We start from the raw sequence: 21,989 nt of genomic DNA, 5'->3' as shown, positions 1-21,989 counted from the left end.
AAGATTCTAACTATTTGCTCAACCAAAACAATGCCAGTTTACAGAAGACTCAAAATGACACCGAGCATAAAAGCTAGTAAATAACATATGGCACAAAATAATAATTGGGAATAAATTCTGAATAATTTTTATTAACTGGCACTGAATATGTGAGCTTCATGAGAGGGAGTAACTGACAAGTCTTCAGTCCAAGGTTCTGACCGGACACTACCACAGGAATGCTGCATATTCAAGTAAATATATTGCATATCGACTACCTCCTACTCTAACCAAGGCATGTAACCTGTACAACTCGAACTCATTTTTCGTGCAGGGTGCCATATCGGAGTTGTTTACCAGTTCCAGGTCCAAACACTGATGCACCCTGGGATTACTTCCACAAACTATCTCAGCGCTAAGACTATGACAAGCCTTTCATCCAGTATAGTCCCAGTGCGGAGACAGTTCTGTTGAAGTAGACCAAGATGATTTTCACTATCATGAGTATTTTTTGAAATGATACATTTGTTAGGTTACAATGAAACACAAACGAACAAAATAACAGTAATACTAAACTTTTGAGCATCCAAATTTCTTTTCCATACTGAATTGCTTTAGAATGATTTTCCTTGTATTCCAAACAATTGTTTGTGAATGGTGGCAGGCAAATGTTTTCTGAGTAATGTTGCTTGTGGTCATGAAGCCAGCCGAGATGGCACCCTGATTTGACTAAGTGAGGGGAACAGCCAAAGGCCATGCATACATACTTGACTCGTTTCTGTGCACCACCTGTGGCTAACCTTTCTGCTCGGAAGTTCTCATAGTGAATTTCTTGTGTCACTTCCTGTAAATCTTGCATATGTGTTCTGGAAGGAAGAGCAGCTTGTGCAACAATTTCAGGGAAAACGGGAGTGACATCATCAAGGGGCATAATTCAGGTACGTCTACCGATATTCCAACATGTGGTTAATACAAAAAGTTGTAATACCAAGGGACATAGCCACTGTGTATAAACAAATGCAATCATATCATATTACTGCAATACAGAAATTTCCAAGGGGCATAACTCTCACAGAAGTCCATGTCGTTCATTTGCACTCTATATGCTGAATACAATAATACAATCTTCAAAAGACAACATCATCCCTTAACAGAACATGAATCCTGGTAGAATGATCAGAAAAGAATATAAGCTCACGAAGATGGCACTGATCACAATGTAATTTTAGTTTCTGGGTTACCATCAAGAGTGAAGCTTTAATTCCACACACCTGTTTCGCATAAATCAAACAGAATGACCAGTGACATTGTAATTTTGCGCTGGTACAATATAAGCAGGTTGAATTGTAAAGATATACAAATCAGCTTCCAATTTCACTAAAATTACGTCTGTTACTTGCAATGATTCCAATTCAAATATGTTACTAAATTTGATGAATGGATGGTTCGAGGACTCCAAAATTGTATTTAATCGATGAAAATATGTTCTTATCTATAAATCCAAATTTTACTGAATTTTCTTCAAACTTGGTTGAATTTGTACAGCGATCATGGTGTGGTTTGAGGCTGAAATTCGCGTAGACTACGCAAAAATAGTAGAGGTTGATATCTCTGTACCACTCACATGAGCATGGTCCTAAGTTTTATAAAATCACAGTGTTCAGGGTTCTCCACCTCCACCACTCCCCAGGGGTACATGCGACCCCTGACCTTGCGACCTTTCACCTCGATGATTGTGTTAGCACCAACAACAGCAAATGGAACAGCTTGCTAAAATCACAGAGAACAAGAACATAACATTAAATCCTGATATTTTCTGCGTTTTTAGCTACAGCATTCCCTTTATGATCATATACTCGAACACGCTTCAAATATTTGCCCTCTTGAATAAAGACTGGACAGGGAGGTCTACATTATATAGATTCTACCAAAAAGAAGAAAAGAAAAGAAATAAATAAAACAGCATCTCTTGTGAGCATTTTTCGTTCCTTTTGATCTTGCTCAGGTCTTTACATAAACTCAGTGTGACATACCTCAAAACTAATTTCAATCTTTATAACCCATCAAATTCTGGCACATTTCCTTTAACCTAATGGTAATAGGCAAAGCCCAAACACAGCTGGAGTTTCATTCAGTCTGTGCCCTAAACATTCACATGGTCATTGGTTATCTCCCTTTCATCATTCACCAACAATCTGGACAATACTAAATTAGCAGGTGTTTCAGTCAGATGGTTACAAAGGTTAGGACAAAATAGATTTAAGGGCATTTCTTTCTCCAATACTTTATAACTTACTGTTGTTAAGCAGCTAGCATTTAAGTGTTGTCGGTACATTTAGATTTGGCAATTGTGAACATGAAAAGAACTAGTCTGGTTTATAAACTATGAGAGCAATATATATCTTCATAGGGCTGCTATAGAGGGCCTCTACTGCTCTGTAATCAGAGAGACAAGTGCAGCCCAAAAATCCCCAAGGGGTGATCACCAGGTCTAGGGCCAAGCCAGAAAGGGCACTTGCTGCACTGACCTTGAGCTGTCGACACTGTTCCTTGTAGTCCTCATCCTCATCTGAATCACAGTCAGGAAGAGGGTAGATGTTGATTCCATTTTCATCTATCTGATCCAAGATCTGCAAGAACAACATCAACAGGCGAACTGTCAGTGAAATATGACTAAGTCACTAAGTAAATACATGTTACTATGGCAATGACAAAACATATAGTATTTGCGGAAGTATCTTGCACGTCATTGACAATGACAACAGCAACCAAGAGGTGGAGTTTAATGTTTCATTTTTGCCTAGAAATCTTAAAATATCATTCAGTATTAAGAAATGAGGACTTTAAGAAAAAAAAAAAGAGTATAACATTTGCTCCAAATTTGTCTTCAGAATGTTTGGCTGAATGTTTGGAATCCAGATAAAACCTTATTGATCAATTAACCCTTTGTTTCCAAGTCTTACAAATCTGATTCAAAGGCTAAGTAAATAAAGCTTTTCATTCTGTATCATTCAAGGACAAACATATATTCTGATTTAGGCCAGAGAACATTTCTATATACTGAAACATATTAGAGCTACATATCTGTAGTACCCCTGCCAATTTATTCAGCTTAAATAACAGAAAACACTAAAGAAGCCCACTCAGCAGTCAAAATAAACGCTGGCCCAGAGGCCTTGTGCTGGTTGTTATTGTATCAGCTGGCAGTTTCATATATTTGCAGGCCCTTGTGGCCTTCAGTAACTTATCTGGCAATTTCCCTTTTACAGCTGGAATCTTTCCCGTAATTTTTTCTTTATTAACAGTATTGACTCATTCCTGATCCATCATGTTACGATACTTTACAGTTTCACTTCCTTGTATTTACACATTTTGCACATGGAAATGTTCACACCAGTCTTTAACAAATAAAAACTTGTCTCTGCACCATAGATTCACTAACTGATTCTTTAGAAACTGTGAAACTGTGTACAGTATATTGTGATTTTTTTTTGGCTTGACTTTAACAAAATGGCCCTAGCTTTCTAGCATATTAAAGTATTACAAATACTACCCTGAACCATACATTTCTCTTTCAGACAAGCAATGCCTGTAAATGAAAGTCTAGATTTCAACAGGTTCTGAATCTTTGGGGCTCCTTTTCATTTTAAATGAAGCTATTTGCTTCTGTCCAAGTTATACATTAGTGTAGCCATTCACAAACACTTCCAGCCACATGGCTTGGGAGAATGTCCGCTATCTAACCAGGAGGCTTTCAGTGAGGATGATAACAGGCCCCATGGGGAGTTGTTTCCATCACAGAGTCAACATACTTCTGAGTGCCTCAGTCATTGCAATAACTGCTGACACAACTATCTGCTAGAGAACGAACCTCATTCACTAGTTTCCTATTGGTCTCCTTTGCCTGTCTTCAAGACCTCAGAATCCCTTTCAAGAATGATTATCACATTTTTCTTTCAGCCCAGCAATGTCTGTAAATTAAGCAAGTCTACATTTCTAGGTTCTGGATCTCCCATCCCCAATGAAATATAAGAAGGACTCTCTCACAGGTTTTTGAACCATCAAGCTACATCAGCTGACATTACACATTGTTCTGAGCTCCATTTGGATTTCAGCTTTTACTTTGTAGATTTATATTTCTAAAAGAGTTAACTTCATTTTTGGGATGAAATGTTAGCTGAAGGAGGCCTGTGAATACTGGGATATTTGTGTAGTACTAAGATAACATTCCTTTGACAACGTGGTGCAGCTGAGGAGATTACACATTTCTTAATTGAAACTTAAACCTTTCATGTTGTCTCTCTGACAGTGCTGCAGTATCATTAGCCAACATACTGAGTTAAATGCACATGATCTTAACTGCTTGATCCTGATAACACCATGTTTCTGACAGCAGTGTTGGTTGAGTGAGAAAAGTCTCAAAGAAGCTTTCCAGAGCTGGTTGGCAGATGACAGACGGACCATTTGGAGCTCTAAAATTTGTGACTCTCAACAGACACAATCACGGAACAGTGTCTGACTCACTCTGTCATGTCAGGATTGTGTTAGTGTGTCTGGTTTTACATGTGTTACAGCAGCTAGTACAGTATTCAGGTTCTATTATGGCATGTACAGTGAGTAACAGATAGAGTGAGTCTTGCTTTACGTCATCTAGTACAGTATTCAGGTTTATATCATGGCATGTAACAGATTGAGTGAGTGAGTCTAGCTTTATGTCAGCTAGTACAGTATTCAGGTTTATATCATCTCATGTGACAGATTGAGTGAGTGAGTCTAGCTTTACGTCAGCTAGTACAGTATTCAGGTTCTATTATGGCATGTACAGTGAGTAACAGATAGAGTGAGTGAGTCTTGCTTTACGTCATCTAGTACAGTATTCAGGTTTATATCATGGCATGTAACAGATTGAGTGAGTGAGTCTAGCTTTACGTCAGCTAGTACAGTATTCAGGTTTATATCATCTCATGTGACAGATTGAGTGAGTGAGTCTAGCTTTACGTCATCTAGTACAGTATTCAGGTTTATATCATGGCATGTAACAGATTGAGTGAGTGAGTCTAGCTTTACGTCAGCTAGTACAGTATTCAGGTTTATATCATGGCATGTAACAGATTGAGTGAGTGAGTCTAGCTTTACGTCAGCTAGTACAGTATTCAGGTTTATATCATGGCATGTGACAGATTGAGTGAGTCTAGCTTTACGTCAGCTTGTACAGTATTCAGGTTTATATCATGGCATGTGCAGTGAGTGACAGATTGAGTGAGTGAATGAGTCTAGCTTTACGTCAGCTTGTACAGTATTCAGGTTTATATCATGGCATGTGCAGTGAGTGACAGATTGAGTGAGTGAGTCTAGCTTTACGTCAGCTAGTACAGTATTCAGGTTTATATCATGGCATGTGACAGATTGAGTGAGTGAGTCTAGCTTTACGTCAGCTAGTACAGTATTCAGGTTTATATCATGGCATGTGACAGATTGAGTGAGTGAGTCTAGCTTTACGTCAGCTAGTACAGTATTCAGGTTTATATCATCTCATGTGACAGATTGAGTGAGTAAGTCTAGCTTTACGTCAGCTAGTACAGTATTCAGGTTTATATCATGGCATGTGCAGTGAGTGACAGATTGATTGAGTGAGTCTAGCTTTACGTCAGCTAGTACAGTATACACATCATATCGTATCATGTGCAGTGAGTGAGTGAGTCTAGCTTTACATCAGCTTGTACAGTATTCACGTCATATCATGGCAACTGCAGTGAGTGAGTGAGTCTAGCTTTACATCAGCTTGTACAGTATTCACGTCATATCATGGCAAGTGCAGTGAGTGAGAAACTGAGTTAGTCATGGAGTCTGGTTCACCAGTTAGTCACATTATATCATATATCAGGACAAAAACCCTAGGTGTACATCGCTAAAGGTTTCAGATGCTTGTCATGTTAATGAAACAATCCACATAATAAACCTATAACACAATACGATAAATTTGGGATTCATACTATGAACTTTTTTTTTTGACTGCGCATCTAGACCACATGTGTCCCTTCAGTTGACGAAAAATATACTGAATATGTTGACCTGTAACAAGGATATGTAATAACATGTTGTGCAAACTAACCATGTCTACAGGAGACCAAGCTTCCTGTTGGGAAGGAAGGAAATTGCTACAAATATCTACAGTGTGTTCTGTGTTGAAGGAAATGATGTCCCCAAATTCCTAGAAAGTGTTAAAACATACTTGACCAGTGTGACCCAATCCTATCTAGCTTACATGTTGTGAACCTGTCACTTGCATGGAAACATGGCGACATTTCTTAACTAGCTTACCACAGTCATGCGGCTTCTGTTCAGTCTAAACCTACACAAGACGTACATGTACACGAAGGATAAAAGTAACATAATTTTATCATATTTTGAATTAATTCTAGTACTTTGTACCATTTCACACCATGTCATAATAGCTTTGTTATTTTGCCATACAGACAAAATGAAAGAGCTAGTCTGTACCAAGGTGTACATCTCTTTAGCCACCACAAGACATTTTGTTTCAGGGAATATTTATTCACAACTTTAAACTAGAGGGAAATAAATAAATAAATAAATAAATAAATAAATAAATAAATAAATAAATAAATAAATAAATAAATAAATAAATGAATGAATGAATGAATGAATGAATGAACAAATAAATAAATAAATAAATAAAGACAACTAATCATTTGAGATGATCTAATCGTCATGTTTCATTCTAATCCCTTTGCACCTCTGAGAGGTGGTATATCATATACAGCTGCATCACTGCAGATGGTTGTGAGAAGTGTCAAGTGCATCACTTCTCCCAATGAATTCCTAACTTTGCACATCCCCTCTTAAACCAAATTTCTGCTGTAATGTCAAGATGGCGGAAACCCTCTCTGTGCACTTACCCGTCGCTTGAGCGTTAAAACTTCTTGTTTTGTGAGCGTGTCAGCTTTGGCTATTACTGGAACAATGTTAACCTTGTGATGTAGTGCTCGCATGAAGGATATGTCGAGAGGTTTCAATCTGCAGCGAAAACAGGCAAAGTCAATACATGCAGAAACAAAAATGTTCTCAAGTGCATGAAACAATTTCAGCATTGTTTAGCTTAGCTGTGTTTCATCTATAAATATGTCCTTTGAGGAAGATGTTTAAAAACAGTGAAGAAATAACAAGTGGCTGAGTGACTAACAACATGGAGAGAGTGACTTGGGTTTTAAGTTGCTTTTAGCAATATTCCAGCAATATCACATTTTGGGACACCAGAAATGGGCTTCAAACATTATTCCCATATGGGGCATCAACCCTTGCCTTCAGCATTACGAGCAAATGCTTTCACCACTGGGTTACCTCACCACTTCCTTGTGGCATGGAGGCCAGTGCCAGAATCTACCTAGCTGCAGTCTCACATCACTTTTAAGAAGTAAAATCCCACTGGGTTACCTCACCACTTCCTTGTGGCATGGAGGCCAGTGCCAGAATCTACCTAGCTGCAGTCTCACATCACTTTTAAGAAGTAAAATCCCACTGGGTTACCTCACCACTTCCTTGTGGCATGGAGGCCAGTGCCAGAATCTACCTAGCTGCAGTCTCACATCACTTTTAAGAAGTAAAATCCCACTGGGTTACCTCACCACTTCCTTGTGGCATGGAGGCCAGTGCCAGGATCTACCTAGCTGCAGTCTCACATCACTTTTAAGAAGTAAAATCCCATGACGAGAAAGACTTTTATTCAAGCTCACAAACAAGTATTTCATATTATTCTGAGTGTGAAATTGTTCATGTATGTATTGAGTATTTCATCAGACCACATCAACACATCTCCTGAAGGTTATCTGAACATCTACCCTTGTCCTGAAGAGTATCGAGAGACATCGACACCTATCCATGTCCTGAAGGGTATCAAAACACATCGACACCTATCCATGTCCTGACGGGTATCAGAACACATTGACACCTACCCATGTCCTGAAGGTATCTGAACACATCGACACCTACCCATGTCCTGAAGGGTTGATGAAGTAGAAGCAGGAGTGGACACGGTTGTCGACAATGTGTCTTCTGTTCAGCCCACTCTCATCTTGTAGATACCTCTCAAACTGGTCGTCAACATACTGGATAATTGGTCGGAAGCTGAAACACACAGGCACACCCTAAATCTACAGCTACAATTATGTTAAAACCGTACAGGACTGTTGAACATGATAAATTTCACAGAGACGTTTTGCCCAAGCAGATGATGGGAGTGAAAACAGTTATTGTTTCACTAAAAATCATCAATAACCAGAGGGATAAAAGTAATTTAATGTTAAAAAACTGTACAATGATGTAGCTGAGAGTAGGCTACTTGAGCTCAGGTGTACAGGCTGCACAGAAAGTGATTACAATGACCAGGGACACTAGCTCCCCTACACTAACCAATCTTGTGAGTTTAATGAGTCTCCGAATCCTGGTGTGTCCACAACAGTCAACCTCAACTTCACTCCCCGCTCCTCTATCTCCACAGTGGAAGCATCAATCTTGACAGTTTGCTGGATTTTTTCTGCAAGAAACAATACGGAATTAAAAATGAGGATGACATACAGACTTGGAGCAAGTCTACATCAAGCAGTACAGACTTGCAGCAAGGATACATCAAGCAGAACAGACATGCAGCAAGGCTACATCAAGCAGTACAGACTTGGGGCAAGTGTACATCAAGCACTGCTAGCAGTACAGACTTGCAGCAAGGATACATCAAGCAGTACAGACTTGGGGCAAGTGTACATCAAGCAGTACAGCAGCCGGTGCAGACTGCAGTGAAACTGATCTCTGACATGGAGGATGCAGGCAAGAGAGAAGGAATGTGAGACTATCAAGTCCATCAAGCACCTGCTGTTGGTACATGCCAGTCTTCAACACATGGTGGCTGGCACACGTTGATACAGGCAAGCCACACAAATGTCAAAACCAAAATATTGCTCAATTGTTTTTCTCCATCCAAACAATCCATATCACCTGCACACTGGCTTTGTTAATCATGACATGAGGTGAATTGGGGTTTAACACTAGTCACAGGTGTGTACGCCTTCCTGTCTGTACTTGTTGCGATCAATGTTTGAGACGTCTCAGGAATAATTTTTATCAAAGTCGATAGCAGTAAATAACACTGTTGTTTAACACCAGACTCAACAACATTCAACTTGTGTGGCAGAAACGTGATGATACAGCAGTAAACACAAACCTGTGATTGATATCATGAACACAATTATAGAAGATAACATCATCACAATCTACCAAATCACTGAGCCTGAAGACTAGACCAACAACTAGTCTCTGAAACGAACATATTTTACAGAAAAAAGTTCACAAATGAATTTAAAAAAAGAAAGATACTGAAAAGTACAAGTACTAGCTATTAACTTAGAAGGCTTAAGCCAGCAGTGGTACCAAATCTTGGAACGGCGTATGACACGCATATATCAAATCAAAGTGGACAACTGACTATACTCTGTAGTTGTTGTTGTAATATTATTTTCTGAACAACTGTAAACACAGTACCCTCTTAATATTATGAACAACATCAACACATTATAGAAATAACATCCGACATGATATGAAAGTCATGCACACATATTCTTTATCTAAAATTCAGTGTTTGACCAGATCACCATGGTTACAAGACTGATAGGACAATGAGCACAAGAGTGGACATAAAGGGGACCAGTCTGCAGCAGCTGGTAGAGGAGGGGAAGTCTGTAATTACAGACATCCATCACTGACCAGCGGTCAGTGGGTGGTCAATGACAGTGATCAGTTGGTCTGCTAATAGAGACCCTGCTGACAGACATCCAAGAGCTACCCAGTTCAATGGGAGGAGAGAGAGAAAGGAGGGAAGAACCTCTACATATATAAGCTGCTCCACTTTTCATATGGATGCTTTCATCATAACTGTGAGCGAGTTTGGTCATACACCACATTTACAAAATTCCAGCAAAATCAAGGCAGGGGACACAAGCAATGGGCTTCACACACCGTATGCATGTGGTGAAGCAAACCCGGGTCTTTGACACCAGCAAATGCAATAACCTCTAGGTTACCCCACCACCCATCCTGCTGATACACATTCAGTAGCTACCCAGTTCAACAGCACTCTCAGGCAGAACAAAAATCTTACAAATATACTTCTCCACTTTTACTACGGATGACTGATGATGAACAATGATTTGAAAGAGGACAAAAGGGACCAAACAAAGAGTCTAAAAAAGACAAGAAAAGAATTAAACCCTAAACAACTTTTTTTTAAGTTGTGTCTTTAAAAAAGAGCAAATTCTCAAAAAAATATATATATATAAATAAAAAATATATATAAAAATAAAAACAAAAATAATAATCAGAAAGCATTTTAGATCGGCATTGTTACATTTTCAAAAAGCGTACAATAAACATAATACTACAATATCTAGGGCAGTTGCATAAAAACACTTTTCACTTTCGAGCTACTATCACATTGGATACTAATTTGTGAAAACAGCCAACAAGGAAACCCATGACTCCATGACCCTGTGCGTCATCCTACACAAGGCACATACATATGCCTACAGCAACAAAGTCAGCTTATTATCAACATTGTTTACAGGCAGTGTTCTGGTGGTCACTAGGTGCAGGTTATAGTTGTTTAATCCCTGCCTGATGCTTATAATTACACATGTGGTTTATACTTACATAGGATCGGCCCAACAACTACCTTTACTGGCAACATCCCTCAGATGGCTTAAGTATGTTATGTTCATTTGGCAGGCAGTTCCAGTTGAATTTTCTAGCAAGTTTCATAATTTAATGTCAAAGACATAAATGGATCCTAACATGTTTTGTCTCCAAGACGAAGACAATATTTTCAGATTTGCTTTAAGACAAACGACTTTTAAGTACATCAAGAAGAAGTCCCGAGAAGACCTGTAGCAATCTACACTTGCCATAGTATTGTTGACTTGCTTGGGATTATATTTTTGTTTCACAGGACTGTAGCAGATAGTGGGGATGATGGGGCAAACAAGTGGTTAAATGTTGGGTTTGGTGGATAGATTACTTAAGTTGTTTTGACATTTCTATTTTAACAAGACTAAAAAGTCATCAATATCAGAAGCAAAGGCAAAATACTCAATATCCCACGAAAAGGCAAAGCGGAAGGAGAGTATTAAAAGGTTTTTATGTTCAGCCACCAGACCTATCTATGTGCCAAGTTTGGTGAAAAAACATTGAATGGTTTTAAGTATCTGCTCTGGAAAAAACAAATGTGCATGAAAGCACACACATAAGGACCAACGCATGAACAGTGTCCATTTTAATACCCCCCCACCCCTCCCGCCAAAATGCATTGCATGGGATAAAAATGCAGTCAAGTAAAAATAAAAAAGTCAGTGGTTTCAAATTGTCAAATTGAGTATGAAATTTGAGTAAAATGTTCAGTTAATTTGAAGAAATCAGGGCCAGTCCCTCCTTTCGCAAAGCATTATGGAGATCATAAGTCACTAAGCTTAGTGCCATGGTAAAGAATGGGAGGTAAGGTTAATCTTAGCAAGGCTGCCTCATGAAAGAAGCCCCTGGTCTTCAGCAACCCATGCTTGTCAGGTTGTTGGGCTCGCTAACATGGTTGATACATGTTGTAGTATCACAACTGCTCAGACTGATGCTCATATGTCTACGGACAAACCAATATGTCTGCCTCAAAGCATGGTATAGTATGAATCACACTTCCAATGGGACTACACATAGCTGTGGTCCTAAGCTACTTTTGACACTGCTCAATCAAGAGAGGGATATATTTGTCAAAACACACAGTACAAAGACTTTCAGGATGAATCAGTGCAGCAGACACAGAAAGACACAGAATTAAATCCTTTCTCACCATTAATCAATACCATTCATTGCATATTTATAACCAAATGTCAAGATAACCTTGCTACTGATTTCCTAACAACAAATTACAAGTGAATGTGAGCAGATGGTCAGTCTGTAGATCAATTTGATTAACCATTTGAGAGTTGATGGTATCAGTCTTTCGAGGAGGAAAGCTCAAGAACAGCTCATCAACTCAGCATTCAAAATTGACACAAAGATAGTTCAATAATTGCTCCAAATGCATGTGCATTTTGTTTCTCGTTTACACAGCAATAATACCTTAACTTTGATATGTTTGTGCATCTTTACTGAAATATAGATGAAGAAAGACATTGTTTCACAAGCTCACGAAGTTGTATAATGATGTTTGGTAGAATTACGCATGAGTGTCTTCTATTTTACAGCAAGAATTTTTTTTGGACAATGTCGACTACAAAGATATAGATATTGATAATTTTCCTACACCTTAAAAATATAACCTGCTCACCTTTTGAATGCTAAATCGCTAATTTTCTGCTGCTCACTGCTCCTATGGTGTGATATTGGAGTAAGAGAATACTGATTTCCTAGGTACAGTTTAAAAGTCTACGCATGGCCACAGTGAACTTCGCAACAACCAAGAAGATCTTCACTACCATACTTAAACAAATGTGTCGATCAAAATGCTATGTTTGTCTTGCACAACATCTATACCACGCCCATAATCTTGAAATGAGAAAATATTTATTTCCTGACCACAAATTACATGTCTATGTCAGAAGATGGTCTGTTGCTGTATCAAAGATTTGTTATACATTTCATGTAACATTCAAATGGTGGCGTCCCCTAAGAGTGAAAACTGGTTTCCTGACCACAAATTCCAAGTGTATGCCTGTAGACAGCCAGTCTTCATACAACAGTTTCATTAACTGTTACAGATGATAATCAAACAATGGCATCACATAGCCCTGCCATCGTGGATTGAGAGAAAACTGATTTCCTAACTACCCTGTCTTTGCACATCAGTTTGATTAACCATTGCGGAAGATAATTAAACAATGACACACCACAGCTGTCACCTTGAACTGACCAAGCAGCAAGAAGGGCACATGATCAATACATGGTACTAAACGAAGTCATCACAAGGATGTGTACAATTGCTGCTGGTCTCATATTCACCATGGTTGAACTAAATACTGTGTGCATCAAGTTACAGCTCCTTTACAGCAGTGAAAGTTAGTCTTCAGGGAAATAGGCCTATCCCTGGGGAATACTTTTCACTGGAACTTGTAGCTGAGTGCATGGACAGATACAGCAAATTGGAGAAAAGGGGAATGCACAGTTAAGAAATGGGGGTTCATAGTTAATTTTCATCCGTTTTCACGAAAGTTTCCAAGATCATTTCATAAACTCTCCGTACAAAAGGGGGTAGCACACTCCTGTATCCATCCTCTGGATCTGCCTATGGAGTGAGTGAGGCAGTCGTTGACAAAATCTTTAGAGACTACAAAGTCAAACATGTCAGTCCGCTCCTGTACAAACATGTCATTCTGTTTATAAGAAACTTCTTTGCTGGCTTACCTGCTGCTGAAGGTATGTGTCTTTCTGGGTACAGGTCTGTCAGGAACAAGCTATTGACTAGTGTAGACTTTCCTAAACCAGACTCCCCTGTAAACAGAACAATGACGTGATGCACACCTTCATAAACCAGACTCCCCTGTTAACAGAACAATATCTAACACCTACCTAAAGCAGACTGACTTGTACTGATTACAGACAAGTGAGTTTTAAATCCCTGAGACACCTAAACCCTGCAAGGCAGAGCAGCTGACACTGACAATATGAGATCAGCATTTCATGCAGTGATTATCTAACTTATCTAACTTATTTTTCTCCTAAAAAAAAACAGCATACAAAAGATACAGAAAACATACTCACCAACCACCATAAGCGTGAACTCAAAGCCTTTTTTCACTGACTTCCTGTGAACTTGGTTTGGAAGATTTGCAAATCCCACATACCCAGGCTGCTCAGGGTTCACAAACTGAAACCAATGAAAACCTGGGATAAGAATCATGTGACCATAACTGTTTCAATTAACTGATTACCAATGTAGGTGTTATAGAGCTTACATCAACAATTGGAGTGTATTGGTCACATACAACAAGCATTGCTCAGAGTAGACCACAGTGATGCTGCAAGATCTATGTTGAAAGACCTGAAGAACTTCACAAAATGACCATCTTCACTCTCATCGCAGCAATAATCCCACATTTAACTACGGCTGTTGTGTAGAAATGATAACCGCTTTTTGCGCAATGATAGTAGCATTTAGGACGATGACCAGAGATGTTATGACGTGTCAACCAAGACAGCGATCCTGACCACCCGATCCTGTTAGTCGCTTCTTTCGACAATCATGAGTTACTGAAGATCAATTCCGGATCCTCATGGGTCTTATCTGAGATGGAATTGCTCAAGAGAGAGTTGAATGACAGTAAACAGAGTATCAGTTTAATAGACTATTTCCATATCAGTACCAATGGAAGACTAATCAGAGTGTGATTGAGTGACTGAGTGAGTTGAGTTTTGCACCACACTCAGCAATGTTCCACCTATATGGTGGCGGTCTGTAAATAATCGGGCCTGGACCAGACAATCCAGTCAAGACAGGAGCAATGATCTGTGCAATTGGGAACCGATGACGTGTCGACCAAGTCAGCAGGCCTGACCACCCGATCCTGTTAGTTGCCTCTTATGACAAACATTTTCGCCTTTTATGGCAAGCATGGGTTGCTGAAGGCCTGTTCTACCCTCGACCTTCAGAGGTACTAATCAGAACCAGAAAAAGGCAAGTTGTGAGGCTAACAGTCCAAAAACAACCTATGAGTATTCAATATATCTACTCGCTTGGTGTTTGCTCAACAGTCTGTAATAACCTTTTGCCAAAAGTTGCAAACAGATGGGTACTCTTAATCATTTTCTCCCCGGGAATAAGGTCTTTTATTTTAGGTGTTTATGAATAATGAATTATCTGTACAGTCTGTACACAGTGATAACAGGCAAAAGGTGAGGCAGACGTCTGGATACCACACCAGACTTCAGTACTAAGTATCTACTGGTGATTCAGTCACTAGAGATTATGGAGCAGTCTATAGTTTCAATTACAGTATGAGGCAGCCGTCTGATGCCACACCAGAGTTCAGTACATATGTATCCACTGACGTTTCTGTCACTAGTGATTCAGTATGAGGAGAATGTGTGAAGTGACCTTGACCCCACAGTAGCCCTGGAAGTGCTGTTGGTTGTGCCTCACCAGCCTAGTCAGACATGGGATACTCTGCCTGAGAGACCAATGCCGGTATCTGATACTTCTCAGCTAGATTGATGGACATAGTGAACATAGCTGTGTGACTGGTTTACACACTTGATCATGGCACAAATGGTGAACTAGTAAGTAAGGTTTTACACTGTTTTCAGAAATATTCCAGCAATATCAGGGTGGGAGAGACCAGAAATGGAATTCATACATTGTACCCACGAGGGAATTGAAACCAGGTCGGTGCTGTAACCATGAGGTCACCTCAATGAACCCAGTAAAATGAGATACTCAGACTAAACTAACAAAAACTGTGTGTTGATATTATAATAAACAAACAAATCTCCCTCCATGGCTCAAAACAAATTTAACTTTGCAATAAAAATATTTCACCAAAAGCCAGCTGCCCTTCATATAGAACAAAACATATTTAAATTTTCGATACAACTATTTCACAACAAGCTCACTTACACTAATGCTAAACTTACTATCAATCTCTCATCTCAAGGCGGATTCTAATTTTCCCAGCAGTAAACAAATGTAATTAGCCCAGCTCTAATATGTAAACATAACTTGAGGAATCTCTTCCTGACATGATGCAACACGACCCTCCCTGACGTCCATGGACATCACCTGTTTGTGATAGTTCTTCAGGGGGTGGGATGTTACTGCAGCTGGTACAGGAGGCTTGGGAATTGTATCACAGGTTGAGAATGTTGTAAACTGCTTGGGGCTAATGTCAAGATGAACTCCCAACATGAAGAGATTTTAAAAGGGCCTTAAACAACACCCCTACCAGATCACCAGTCTCTGGCACGAGCTGGGTTTCATGGGAATTGTAACAAACACACTGACCATTTTTACAGAAATACCGTTGCCAGATTAGGAACTGCAAATGGATGGGGCATGGGAGAATATATCAAGTCTAATCAGAGAAATTGGAGTCTCGTTTCACAAAGCGATGGTAGCGCAAAGGTGATCGTGACTCACATACTTTAACATTGACTTATGACAGTCGCAGCGCTTCGATTGCTTGGTGAAACGGGCCCCAGTGTTTTTGATATTACAGAGATGCAAATCCCATATGAATGTATGCAGACAAACATACACTGGGTCTAGAGAGAAGCACAACCATTCTCAATAATCCTGGACCAAACTTCATGATACACAGTATTATTAGAGCACTTCATAAGACCTATATCCTGAAAGGACCCTTGAAATGAGTAATCAGTTGTCCACTGAGCCCTCATTTCGTAGGGCAAGGTCAAACCTTAAGGAAAGAAAACTATGTCATATAAATAAGGAAACAAAACAAACATGAAAATATTTTGCTGTCAAACTCTTGGGTAAGTAATTTATCTTCCCTGTATCCCAGTCTAATCAATCCCTGGATTCCCATGAAGGAAGAGACAATGATCAGATTTCAGAGCAAAACATCTGTTCTTGGTTGAGTTCTAACCAGGCCAGGAACAAGAACCCAAAATATTTGCAACTCAATAACACCTGACAACTGAACCAAACAACCCTGAGCTGTAGCCTTGATTACAGGTACGCTGTATGCAAGCAACATTGAGCTGACTGCAAAACTGCTAGCACTGTGTAATACGGCAACATTCACATCAAAGACCACAACATCTTGGCTCCTTCCTAAACCCAACAACTTCAACCCAAGTCTGGAAAATGAGCTCCACTAAGGAGCTGACATCACTGTGACCCCAACAAGCACTCTGGTACACTGTTGTACATTAGGATCTTCAATTAGTGCTTGACTCTTCCTCAAACCTGAAACATGGGTGAAAATCACAACCACTTACATTCTGCAGTAAAGATGAAGTCCAATAACATTCTTCAGTCTTTGATGTTTCAGACCAGCCCATAAAAGTTAGATACTAGCATATGGAACATCATCTATTAGTGCAGTAAGATGGAGATCAAAGCGTACAAACTTAAGAATGTTAGTGACTTACAACTTTCCAACTGTACAATCAGCAAATAAATGGGACTGGACCAGACAATCCAGTGATGGACATAATAAGAATTGCCCTATGTAACTATGCCCTTTAGATATGACATCACATACACTACTCATCTGTGTATGGATCCAGTATCAAACACACTGCTCAAAAGTACCTGATTCTATCACCTTATAACATGAAAAACTCCAGTGATATCTACCTCCTTTTGAGTAGCACCGATTAGTGTCAAATTCACAGGCTTGCAAAACAATTTCAACTTCTTATCAATGAGAGTATTCAAATATTTGCCATTAAATGGCATGAGGTGAGATTTCAGGCATTTCACTGCATCTGTGGAGGTCAGTCTGACAAAAACCCCTGCCATAAAAATGCAGTAAATTCAGGTTTCACCATACCATAAACATACAGTAAATTCAGGTTTCACCATACCATAAACATACAGTAAATTCTGGTTTCACCATACCATAAACATACAGTAAATTCAGGTTTCACCATACCATAAACATACAGTAAACCCAGGTTTCACCATACCATAAACATACAGTAAATTCAGGTTTCACCATACCATAAACATACAGCAAACCCAGGTTTCACCATACCATGAACATACAGTAAATCTACGTTTCACCCAAACCACTTCTACGCCATACAATGAACATATAGTAAATCTAGGTATCACACAATTCCTTATCATTGTTTATCTACCAATCCACAAAACCATGTGTATCCAAGTTACTGAGCTGTGATCACAACTGAACTACCAATGCCCTTAATGAAACAATGCTTAGTGTGTTGCTGTGGTTTCTGCTAAAACATTTTCAGCTATTCCTATCAAGTATTCAGTCTAGAGTGTTTCATTTTATGTTTACCACTTTCGGCCTCCTTTTGATTTCATGAATCACCATGTTGTCTCTTCCTCCTCTTCTGTGAGCTCTCTACGCAGACCCCACGTGGATGTCAAGAGAAGGATGAACTGGTCCCCAACAACACCAGTGCTATAGTACAATGGCAAGAATGAGGGTCAAAGAGAAACCTTTTAGAAGTTCAGAGACCAAACTGTTCTTTCCACGAAATCCTGAAGTCTAGCCAACAATGCTCTGGCTGTCCACCAATGTACAGATGATACATCCAGGTCTCAAGGCCATTTTCAAGATAACCAACAAATCTTTTCTAAGGAAGTCCAGACACATCCAACACGGTTGATCCAGTGTCTACAGTCCAGGTTCTAACAACGACAACAACAAATCTGTCTACAGGAACATCCAGTCATTCCACCCAGTGCCTGGTTTACAATGCAGTCTGTTTAATGGCTGGCAGTGATTCAGGTTGGCCCAATGAGTTGTCCCTACAAGCTGTCATTGCAAGAGACATGGTGTACAAACTTGTAACAAGGGGTCTCTGACAGCTAACATGTGGCAGCATCCTCCAATACAGCTCAGCTAATCCTCACATAGATCATCTTCATCACAGTCGGTACTGGAGACTGGGAGATTGGGTATGGGGATTAGATGTTGTCTAACATAGCTCTCATTAGGCACAAGTAGAATACAACAAAAGCCTTGCATGCACTTGAGGCAACAGTGTATCCACAAAGCTGTGACACAAGAAGATGTCATGATGGATCTGTGGAGGAAGTCGACTGACAGGGAACTGCTCACCATTCAGCATAACATGGAAAGAAGCTTCCATACTGGATTAGTGAGACAGTTTAGTTTTATGCTGTACTCAGCAATATTCCAGCTATATGGCAGCGGTCTGTAAATAATCGAGTCTGGACCAAACAATCCAATGATAAGCTGCATAAGCATCAATCTGCACAAGTGGGAAGCGATGACATGAGTCAACCAAGTCAGTGAGCCTGACCACCCGATCCCATTATTTGCCTCTTGTGACAAGCATAGTGACCTTATATAGCAAGCATGGGTTACTGGAGACCTATTCTACCCCAGATGCATACAGGATTAAACAACGTGAGAATTTATTCTTCAGCCAAGGAAATGTCTGTGAGTATCCAGCAGGGTAATACAGTAAGGATGTTTTTCTTTGTCTTTCAGCAACATTCCAGTGATATCCTGGCATGGGGGTATCAGACATGGGCCTCACACCCTGGATGCACTCCAAGCAATATGAGATCCACACCCACAATCTGGATTCTGTTATGCCAAAGGGATGCAACTCTGCACAGCAAAACCCTCACACCATAAATGACTGTCACTTCTCCCATTTGAAGTACAACTTTTTATGTCATGATTAGATTAACATTCTCTGTTTGTGAGTCATAAACAATATATATTATAAAACATACTAATCAAACACACTTTGCATATGATATATAAACATCTGACTATTGCTGAAAATAAGTTTGCTTCACATCAGCAACTCCAGACTATTCATATCAGGAACTCCACTTTAAAATCTCTTTAATTGCTAGTTGGCAAGAAAACAGCCTATCCTAAACTACATAGGTTACAACCCATCTCATATGAAGCTATCTGACGCGAGTTGATCGTAAACCAGGAGAGACTCGTGCTGTTTCATGATCCTTTCATTTGCAACAGGAAACATTCCAGATAAACCATGCATGAAACCCACAAACTTCACCTGCAACTTGCCATGAAGGCAAATTTTTTGTGCTAATTGTTTTGTACTCTTTTCAAGGTTCCCGATAAAATATGATCCTTTAGGGAGGTAACATTGAATTAGGGGTGAAAAGGTGTGATCTTACCACAGTACAGCATGAGAAACGGTACACAGCCCTTGGTTTGTCATTTATTCGGTTCGGTATATTAAATATGATCATAATGCAGAAAAATGAAAACAGCCAAACCTGAAATTATTTAATTACATGGAAAAAAAAAACCACCATATTTGTTAGTGTGAATGAACAAAACTGCCATTTTCATTGAAATATGAAATGATGGCACGAAAACACTGAAAGTTTGAACTGCATAATACAGTTGTTTCATGAACACCCATATTGCTGACAGCAACATCAAGTTCTTGACTGACACCAGAGGTTCAATAGCTCACCTTCAGTAAAGTAAAAACAATGCAGATGTACCTCCAGAGTTTTCTCTAGTCAAACAAGCCATACACTCCCAAACTCATTGTCAATTCTCTGGTCTTCTCACCATTTAGGATGTTTCTTTACACTGACCTTTTATTCTATCGTCTTTGAGAACTTAGCAATATTCCCGCAATACCATGGTGGAACACCAGAAATGGGCTTCACACGTTATGTTGGGAATTGAACCAAGACCTTCAGCATGCCAAGCAAACACTTTAACCATTAGGTTACCTCACCGCCCCTTGTCTATGAGGATGAAATGATAGCCAGTATGTAAGTCAAGCTGGGAACTTTGAACTTCCCATTTCATTTTCAATTCAGAGACCACTATTCTTGGTTTCAATGTGGGCTAAAAACTAGATCGGATATCCTAAGTGCTCTTAAGCACTTTTCACAGCCTTGCAGTGTTCATGAGTGCAACACATTTCTTGAAGATGCAATTTCATTGAGGAGACACTCAAGATACTTTAACATTTACGGGAAAGTGAAATGCAGATTTCATACATCTACAGAATGTTTCTGCAGCAAATTATGTGCACATACATGTCTGGTTAACAGCCAACAGATGTGGACGTTACACATCCAAAATGTCAAGAGTCAAAAAGCACTGTGAAAAACAACTAATGATTTTGTGAGTTGTACGTCTGCAAAATGTTTAATTCTTATATCTTTGTGCTTTGCCAAAATAACAGTGAATCAATTGGCATGTCTGTGAGAATAACGCCAATTCATTCAGACAGGCTTGTAAGAGATTATCAAGTGGACTGAATGGGCGAGTTGGGGGTTATCCCTTATAAATAATGTATTCAGCTATTTAAGATGTACCTGCCCTCTTACTCCTGTACTTCACAAAAGATCCAAGTTAAAGCCATTGCAAGTCTAGATGAAACTATGCAGCCATGTTTATCAGTAATATGAAACTATCGTTTATCTGTGGGGCCACAAGCAAGTGGGTTGCAGCAGAGCTGGTAGTCAGCTTCAGTTTCATCACCCCACGAGATCCCATACAATCAGCATCCTCAGCAGATTCATGCCTGTCCTTCTCCCACATACCTGTCGGCTGGCTGGACCAGGCCAATACTTGAATCAGCAGACCCTATAGCCTTCTCCTAGATGTCTCACAGACCCTACAGACGGCTGCTCAATGTCTCACAGGCACTAGAGTGTATATACACCAAACAGCTATCTGCTTGATGACTTACAGACCCTACAGCCTTCTGCTCAATGTCTCACAGGCACTAAGAGTATATATAGACCTAACAGCTATCTGCTTGATGTTTCACAAACCCTACAGTGTATACTGATGTCTCACAGACCCCACAGCCATCTGCTTAATGTCTCACAGGCACTGGAGTGTATACAGACCCAACAGCCGTCTGCTTGATGTCTCACAGACCCTACATTGTATACTGATGTCTCACAGACCCTACAGTGTATACGGACTGTACAGCCTTCTGGTACATGTCTCACAGACACTGGAGTGTATATAGACCTTAGAGCCTTCTGATAGATCTGGGTTTACCGAGAATATGGAACAGAGGCTGTGAGACAGACTACCAATATTCCCCCGCTATCTTCCATGGGAGGGCAGTGGTCTCCACTCACTGCTAAGGAGGGATAGGACCATGCATGTTGTTTGTTTATTGTTGTCGACTTGAAATAAGGAATTGGGTTACCCAGAGATAGTAAAGTCTTTGACATAGGAATGCTGTATAAACAGACTCCAGCTTATCTGCAAACTGCCAGACACCTCTGGGATACAGTTGCCATCTTGGTG

The 21,989-nt window shown here is 39.7% G+C and overlaps 1 protein-coding gene across 5 annotated transcripts in view; it reads right to left on the bottom strand.

The window, feature by feature from the left end:
• The window catches only part of LOC137298906 (septin-2B-like), a 104,919-nt gene that overhangs the window by 10,205 nt on the left and 72,725 nt on the right, over positions 1 to 21,989 (bottom strand). For all 5 annotated transcript variants that reach the window (XM_067831284.1, XM_067831291.1, XM_067831276.1 and 2 more), the window contains 8 exons: positions 13,789 to 13,894; positions 13,432 to 13,518; positions 8,410 to 8,533; positions 7,990 to 8,124; positions 6,900 to 7,017; positions 2,508 to 2,609; positions 1,604 to 1,749; positions 747 to 845 (listed from right to left, as the gene is read on the bottom strand). In XM_067831284.1, the coding sequence (XP_067687385.1) occupies positions 747 to 845; positions 1,604 to 1,749; positions 2,508 to 2,609; positions 6,900 to 7,017; positions 7,990 to 8,124; positions 8,410 to 8,533; positions 13,432 to 13,518; positions 13,789 to 13,894 (917 nt within the window). The remainder of the gene's footprint in view (positions 1 to 746; positions 846 to 1,603; positions 1,750 to 2,507; positions 2,610 to 6,899; positions 7,018 to 7,989; positions 8,125 to 8,409; positions 8,534 to 13,431; positions 13,519 to 13,788; positions 13,895 to 21,989) is intronic.

This window comes from Haliotis asinina, chromosome 1, assembly GCF_037392515.1.
Source record: "Haliotis asinina isolate JCU_RB_2024 chromosome 1, JCU_Hal_asi_v2, whole genome shotgun sequence".
Classification (NCBI taxonomy): domain Eukaryota; kingdom Metazoa; phylum Mollusca; class Gastropoda; order Lepetellida; family Haliotidae; genus Haliotis; species Haliotis asinina.
The sequence above is the reverse complement of the archived record's forward strand: the minus strand, read 5'-3'. Positions and strand labels throughout refer to the sequence as shown.